Source organism: Rhincodon typus, chromosome 18 (genome assembly GCF_021869965.1).
Source record: "Rhincodon typus isolate 14 chromosome 18, sRhiTyp1.1, whole genome shotgun sequence".
Taxonomy (NCBI): Eukaryota; Metazoa; Chordata; class Chondrichthyes; order Orectolobiformes; family Rhincodontidae; genus Rhincodon; species Rhincodon typus.
The window spans coordinates 4633019-4641125 of NC_063349.1; the positions used below are offsets into that span (position 1 = coordinate 4633019).

At 47.4% G+C, this 8107-nt stretch overlaps 1 protein-coding gene across 2 annotated transcripts in view; it reads left to right on the forward strand.

Moving 5' to 3' along the window:
* large1 (LARGE xylosyl- and glucuronyltransferase 1) overlaps nt 1–7857 on the forward strand; it is a 420017-nt gene extending 412160 nt beyond the window's left edge. For both annotated transcript variants that reach the window (XM_048607545.1, XM_048607546.1), the window contains exons 14-15: nt 1250–1445; nt 3774–7857. In XM_048607545.1, the coding sequence (XP_048463502.1) occupies nt 1250–1445; nt 3774–3971 (394 nt within the window). In that variant the 3' untranslated portion in view covers nt 3972–7857. The remainder of the gene's footprint in view (nt 1–1249; nt 1446–3773) is intronic.
* The last annotated feature ends 250 nt before the right edge of the window (nt 7858–8107 follow it).

Consider the following 8107-nt stretch of genomic DNA (forward strand, 5'->3'; position numbering starts at 1 on the left):
GCCTCTCCCCGGTCTCCGTACAGCCTCCCTGCCTCTCCCCGGCCTCCATACAGCCTCCCTGCCTCTCCCCAGTCTCCGTACAGCCTCCCTGCTTCTCCCCAGTCTCTCTGGACCAGGCTGCCTTGGCATAAAGGTGCCTGCTGACAACCAATCCCAACCTGAGCCCACCAGATGGAACTATCCTGCAAGAGGAAGATGACAGATCATGTCTGATTCTGCTCTCGGTAATTTGCAAAATTTAACCTATTCTTGACCTTTGACTGCTACTGCATTTGACGGGAGAGAAAGTATCCTGTCACTGATAGCTGGTGCAGTGCCTCAGTACAGTGCATGCCCCATATATGGTCCAGGATTGCAATGGACTGCTGCTGAGTCCTAGCCCTGAAGAGTGAACCACGGCCATGAAGTTTATTAAGTTTTAGTGAGCCTATCAGCAACAATTGTGGGAGAGATATAGCCTGTGATTGGAGGAGAAGCTTCTCACTCTTTCCTTCCATTTAACTTTAGGAGATCATTTTTCTCTGATTGATCACCCCCTTCCCCCCCTCTCGCCCATTGAAGTTGAAAGCTGAAGTTGAACATTTGTCAATAACAGGGACCTGTAACAAACATTCTGTTAGATTCTTCAATACCATGTTACCTAGATCTAGATTCTTTTGTTGCAGGAGGCAACATAAGTATTGAGTGTAGGTACCCTGCTGGAAGCAAATCACAGATCATGTCTAATTTTTCTCTAATAACATCCAGAATAAACTCTCATCTTGTTCTTTGATGGCCACTGAATTTGATAGCTGTTGATTGTTCGTCTAATTTCCTAATACAGCCAACGACAAGGCTCATAATTGAAACGGCCTATTCCTTAATCTCAACCATAAAGCATGAACCACATGCATTAATATATTTTGAGATGAGAGGGCTGTGCATTCTCTCTCGTTTGTACCTCATTAAGGAACAGTGAAAGTGAGAGGAGCCATAGGTATCTAATTGATGTGCCTCAAGCCACTCCAGACCTCTCTAAATGCGTGAGTGTTATATAGTTTCATTTGAACTTCAAGTGAAAGTGGGATGGAAAATACAGGGTGAAGGGGGTATTCTTGTTGTGTGGTTGAGTGTTAAAAACGGTGCTACCACAATGACAGTGACCATTTAAGTATTGCAGGAAAACGCCATCCTGCTAATGGTGGCCAGCGGGAGCACTGTTACTGGTGCCGAGAATGTCCACGACTCACTGCCACCTTCTGCTCTGTAGGTATCATGTTTGGACCAAGGGTCACGCTCCAACAAACTTTGCCAAATGGCGGACTGCCACCACGCCCTATCACGTGAACTGGCAGGTAGACTTCGAGCCTTATGTTGTAGTAAGGCGCGATTGCCCAGAATACGACAGGAGATTTGTCGGGTTCGGCTGGAATAAAGTAGCACATGTCATGGAGCTGGACGCACAGGTATGGTATCCCATCCCAGCATCCTTCAGGTAAACTGGGCGTATATGTTAACCGTCACGTTTATTGCACTAAAGGCTACTTAGAATGGAGGAAGGCGCTGTTCAGCTAATGGGTGCAGCACGCTTCCAGTGTCACTTCATTGATGCAACATCTCAAATTGTTGCCTCACTGACACCCCCTGATATTTCACCTAAAAACCCCATTCCTCAGTGGCTTTGAGGTTTTCTTCTCTCAAGATGATGCAATTGAGAGTCCGTCCGTCCCTACTGGAGTGGGAGCGTTCTGCGACTCTTTTACGGGAGTCTTCATCGTCTGATTTGTATTTCTCATTCTGCTCCGCAAAGACCTCTCTGGACACAGTCCCAATTCAGCTGGACAAAATAAATGAAAGACCTACATCCCTATAGCACCTGGCACTGTCTAAGCGCCACCATAAAGGGCTGTCCAGCCAATGAAATGCTCTTGAAGTGTTACACTGTTAGAGATATCATGGCAGTCAACATGTTGCACAGCAAGTTGCTGGAAGCAGCAGTGGGATAGTGACTGGGTAATCTGATTGACCGATGTGGGTTGACCAATAGATGAAGCTGCATCAGAACACTGGGAGAATTTTATGCACTTCTTCGAAATAGTGCCATGGTTCCTTCTATGCCCACCGTCTCTCCCCCACCCCCACCCAAGTGCCCAGTTCAAGATCCCATCTAAAAGCAACACTACTGACAACGCATGGTAAATGTCAGGGGGACTTGCTTGTTCATGGCACCTTTCACCATCAAAGTGCTTCACAGTCGATTAAGTTCATTTTTTAGAGTATAAAGGAGTGTGATGGAATACTCCCCACTTGCCTTGGACTAAAGGAGATAAAGCACACAGGGTTTTGAATGCTGGATACTGCCCAACCAGTGTCAGGCAAGCTTAGGTTGTGAATATGCTTGGGAGCACTGTAAATGTGTCATTCATGAGGACTGGCTATATCGTTAAGGAGGTGTACCCTAGCATTTGTCAGGTATTCATTTACGGTAAGGAGGGTGCCACTGACCAGGCAGCATTTATTGCCTATCCCTAGTTGCCTAGATGGCAAGAGTTAAGAGTTAACCACATTGCTGTGGGTCTGGAGTCACATTGTAGGCCAGACCAGGTAAGGACGGTAGTTTCCTTCCCTAAAGGACATGAGTGAAGCAGATGGGTTTTACCAACAATGGATTCACTGTCATCATTAGATTCTTAATTCCAGCGATTTTTTAAAATTCAAATTCCACCATCTGCTGTGGCAGGATTCAAACCCACATCCCCAGAACATTATCTGGGTCTCTGGATTAACAGTGCAGCGATATTACCACTGGACCATCGCCTCCCCTTGAAATAAAAGAGGGGAAGCAGATTCCTGAACTTTGGGCAGCTGGTTAACTGTTGTCAGTATTCAGCGCAAAGCAAGCTTTTGAAACCTGACTCCTGTCCATTCATCTTTGGAATGGAGCCCTAGAGCGGATCATGACTCAGGTTTCACACCAGAGTTCGTTTCTGCACTGCTTTTAATCTTAGTGCCAGCTCCTGCAGTTAGAGGGCTTTGGGAGGGCAGCAAAAGGCTGGTTTCTGCTGTACTCATCAGACACATTGCTCTGAGCTGGACATCCTCACAGTATTCAAAGTGCCGATCTTCGGACTACTATCCCAGGATATGAGCTGTTTATTTACAGACCAGCTGCAGTCTCCCTTCACCAGACTATCGTGAACTGGGTTCAGACATGGAAATGTAGAAAATAGGAGCCTTTTGAGTCTCCCTCCACCATTCATGGGATCCCTACAGTGCGGAAAAAGGCCATTCGGCCCACCGAATCTGCACTGATCCTCCAGAGGGCATTCCACCCAGACCCCTACCTATCCCCGCTACCCCACATGGCCAATCCACCCTAACCTGCGCGTCTTTGGACTGTGGGAGGAAACCGGAGCACCCGGAGGAAGCCCACGCAGACACAGGGAGAACGTGCAAACTCAACACAGACCGTCGCCCGAGGGTGGAATCGAACCGCGGTGTGTGACGCTGTGAGGCAGCAATGCTAACCGCTGAGCCTCCGTGCCCCTCAATACGAGCGTGGCTGCCCACCCAACTCCATACCTCATACTTTCTCCTCACACCCTTGGCCCCAAGAGCCATATCTAACTCTAATTCTATGTTTTAGCTTCTACCTCCTGTCTCACAGTTGGGAAAGCTACAATTAAGCTAAAAACCCGTTGTTAAAGTCTCCTTTAATGGCACTGACCCATTTAACTGGGTGTTTTCCATCCCCCACCCCTCTCTCTCTCTCTCTCTCTCTCTCTCTCTTGCAGGAATATGAGTTTATCGTCCTCCCCAACGCCTACATGATTCACATGCCTCACGCCCCCAGCTTTGACATCACCAAATTCCGATCCAACAAGCAATATCGAATCTGCCTGAAGACGCTGAAGGAGGAGTTTCAGCAAGACATGTCTCGCCGCTACGGGTTTGCAGCTCTCAAGTACCTGACTGCTGAAAACAATAGCTGAGAGAGACGACTCCCCCTCCCCACCCCCCCCCCCCCCCCCCCCCCAGGCCGTCCTCAGCCGACTTCACTTGAACACACTGCTGCGAGGAGCGAAATGGGGTGGGGTGCCGTGTGTGCAGCCTTTCGCGCAAAAACCAAAACCAAAATTCCACGTGCGTGCCCACCGACTGTCTGTCAGGATTTGGGCGGAAGAGTCGTGCTTACAAGAGTTTACTTTGAGTCCTCCGAGGCGCTGTTAAAATATTCCTGCCGTTCGCTATTTAAGGCCTCCAAACTGTTCCTCCCCAGCGCCCCCCCACCTTATTGTCTTGCCCTTTGAGGGAGGTCCCTGTTGGCCGTCGAGCCTTCCTCAGATGGAGTGCCCCACAACATTGCTCCCCTTGATTATTCAGAGGGTCTCCGCCCTTTCGGGTGCACAACACAGTCACACTAGCGAACGTGAAGGTTAACCAGAACAAGAGGAGGGGTGGGGGGGGCGCAGCAGAGAGCCCCTGGGAACAGCAGTGCCGTTCCTGTTGTTGGTGGAACCTAGCAACCGGCTTCGCCAAACTACTCCATGTTGGTCCCCCGCCCCCTCCCCCTCCCCCGGACCGTCCTTTGTCACAGTTAGGGGATTCCGCCACTGTCCCGACATCCCAGCTGCTTGCGGCAAATTCAAGGGTCAAAGCCCCTTGCTGGCAAAAGAAAAATCGACCCTCTCCTGAGGCAGTAAGCAGTCTAAACCCTGCTCTGTCCCAAACGTCCTTTGTGATTGGTCAGAGATGAGTGAAAAAATACTGAGCGTGCTGGAGCTCTGAGACGAACACAGAAAAGTCTGGAAAAGTTGATCTGGTGGCGGCAGTGGAGGAAGAAGCAGAGTGTACCCTTTCGAAGTGAGTTGTCTGGGGAGAATCAGATTGTGGAGGGTGGGGGTACTTCATGGTGGCTATTTCCCACGCTGAGAGGAAGACGCGCTACAAAGTTTGGACCCTTGGCCATTACACTGGAGCTTGAGTGTCTCAAGGAAACGGCCGTTGTCGCTTGGGTTGGGATAAGCTGAGATTGAGCTGATTCCAATGGCCGAGTTTGGTTTGGGGATTCATGCGTAACAATAACAAGGCCGTGAAAGTTTGTCAACTTCTGTGAAAGGAAACAAAGCAGATCCTACCAGAGAATCATATCAAAATCAAAAATCTCATCAAAAGAAAGGGTTGCCCTTATAACCGAGTCACTAGAGGGCGAGAAACATTGAGTTCACTTGGGGGGTGAATTGGAATCAAATAAATTAGTCGGGTTTGTTTTTGTAACTGGAGGACATTGTTGCTTGTTCTTGGTAACAAAAGCCTCCATCGTGGGCCCTTTGACCAAATTGGTGAAAAACATTATTTGCTTAAATTCTTACATTTGATGGATCTGAAGGACAAGATTTCTGTGCTCCACACACCTTCAGAGCCATTCCTTTAAAACCCAGTGAGACTAATGCCAAAATGTTTCTACATTTCCCAGGATACAGTCAGGGTGGGGTGGTTCTTTAGCAGCCATCGAACTGAAACCGCGAAAGACGCAGAGCTCTGCTTGATGTTCAAGTCAAGATCAAGCCAAGGATCAAAACAAAATACAGAGCTGCACAACATTTTTGACAAATAGTTGAGAAATTCAGTTAAATTTCCCCAAAGTATGAACTTGTCACCTTCTCTGCACAAACATGCAGGGATTATTTCATTGAGGCAAGGCTGGGACAGGATCTCTGGAGGTGGATTGAGATCAACTAGTGGGAAGGGTTGCTAGTAAAAAGGGATGATTGAGCTGGGACATTAGGATAATGTAAGAAGCCCATTGGACTGTAGCAATGTCAAGAAGGTATGATTCAAGGGATTAAGGTTGAAGCACCTTCTTTGTCCAAGACTAACTTCAAGATCTCTGCTCTAACTGAGGGAGAATTTTATAATAGTGCAAACTGCGTTTGATGTATTGAGGGGAATAAAAGTGAGTTCAGTCACCTCCCTGGCCAACTTTCAGTCCCACATGCCAGTGAGTCTCTGCGCAGTTTCAATGTGTCCTTTCCCCGTGACAACTGACGCTTGCGTATCGATCCATTTCTGTTGAAGCCATCCAGTTCGAAAAACACATCAAAGTTTAGTTTCCATGTGCCCTTATTGAAGCCTTGTCATATTTTGGAAAGTGCTGAGGTACATCAGACGATGTGGAGTTTGGCACGAGGTCCTCGCCCTGTCCAACAATGGATAAATGACAATGAAACCGATTGGTATGATGACTGGCTGACAAAAAGAGAAATCAATCCTTTCTTGGTATCCCACAAAATAATCTGACCTCTTTTCAGTAGAAAATGTAAATGCACCCTTCTGTAAATTTATTTGGTCCTCAGGGAGAGTGTGATGGATGAACTGTAGACTAATATAAGCCTCAGGTTGCATTGATCAGAGCACAGCATTGCATTGGACTGGACAATCACAGGACTGTGAACTATTTGGAGCACCGTTGGAGCCTGAGAATTACTGGAACTCAATTGGACATGGTGAAGGATCCTTGAACCTTTGAGAATCCAATTGGAGGGTTCTTTGGAGGGTATGATGTACTGTTCAAATGATTCAATCGTTAAGGCTGTTAATGTTATTCAACCCTCTGTGGCACTGTTGGACTCTGAATTCTCATGGCCGGCTGCAGGATTATTTAGAAAGCGGATTCTTTGGCCTGGTTAATACGCTGTTGGGTCATCTTCAGTTATATGGAATGTTACTGGTTCAAATATGCCATCATTGGGATTTGGACAATAGTTTTCACCACAGAGCTTTTGAACTGTAAGCCTGGAAATTTCATGGAGTGGTAAGAGTACTTTTTAACAATTGCCAGAACTGTTGGAGCATTTGGAGTACTGCTGGACTGTTTATAGAGCTACTGGAGATAAGCTGGGCCCTAAGAGCACTAATGGAGGAGTTCGAACTACTCAGAGTACGACAAGAAAGCTGGCTCCTTGGTGGAAGATATTTGTCAGATGGTACTACAAATAATAACACTATTAGAGGAGAGTTGGACAGGAGGCAGTGCCATTGGAGAATAGTCAAAGGCAGTGAGGAACACCATTGGCGGAGGGTCAGACACCACGGTACCCCATTGGAAGACAGTCGGACAGCAAGGTACCCCTTGGAGGAAAGTCAGACAACAAGGTGCCCCATTGGAGGACAGTCAGACAACAAAGTGCCCCATTGGAGGACAGTCAGACAGCAAGGTGCCCCATTGGAGGACAGTCAGACAGCAAGGTGCCCCATTGGAAGACAGGCAGCTAATATTACATTGGAAGATAGTCAGACAGCAAGGGACACCATTGAAGAATGGTCAGACAGCTAGGAGCCCCATTGGTGGACAGTCAGTCAGCAAGGTGCCTGATTGGAGGATAGTCAGACAGCATGGTGCCCCATCAGAGGACAGGTAGCTGGTATGACTTTAGAGGATAGTCAAAGAAGGTCTTGCACCATTGGAGAAGGGTCAAACAGCTAGGAGTACCCACAGAGAGGGGAGGGGGTGAGGTCAGACAGCTAGGAGCACCATTGGTGGATGGTCAGATAGCTAGGCGTACCATTGGTGGACAGTCAGACAAGACTGTGCCCCATTGGTTGACAGACAGCATGGTGCCCCATTGGTTGACAGTCAGACAGGACGGTGCCCCATTGGTGGACAGTTGGACAGGACGGTGCCCCATTGGAGGACAGCCAAAGGCCTGCAGGACTGGTGGGCTGTTTCTAATCATTGTACAACAAATTTCACTCTTTACCACAATGGGCAGGATGACTGTTGAGAAAAATGGTCAATCAGCACAAAGCAGAACTGTCTTCTGACTTTGGCATTGTGCAAGTGACAGAATAATAAATAAAAATATTTTTAAAAATCCATGGACTTTGTAATTGTTCATCTTATGTTTTAAATAAGGCTTTTCTTTCAATGGCACACTTTCTCAATAACTGCTTCTCAGCAAATAAACAAACAGGGCTGAGTTTTCTTTTGGAATCAAACAAGACTGCACTCAAAGCAACTCCTCACAATGCCTGACTCGCTTATAAATTCAAAATCTTTCTGACCCAGCCTTTAGTGGTTACTGAGGTAGTGACATCTCTGAGGAAAGACATTTCTCCTAATCTTCAA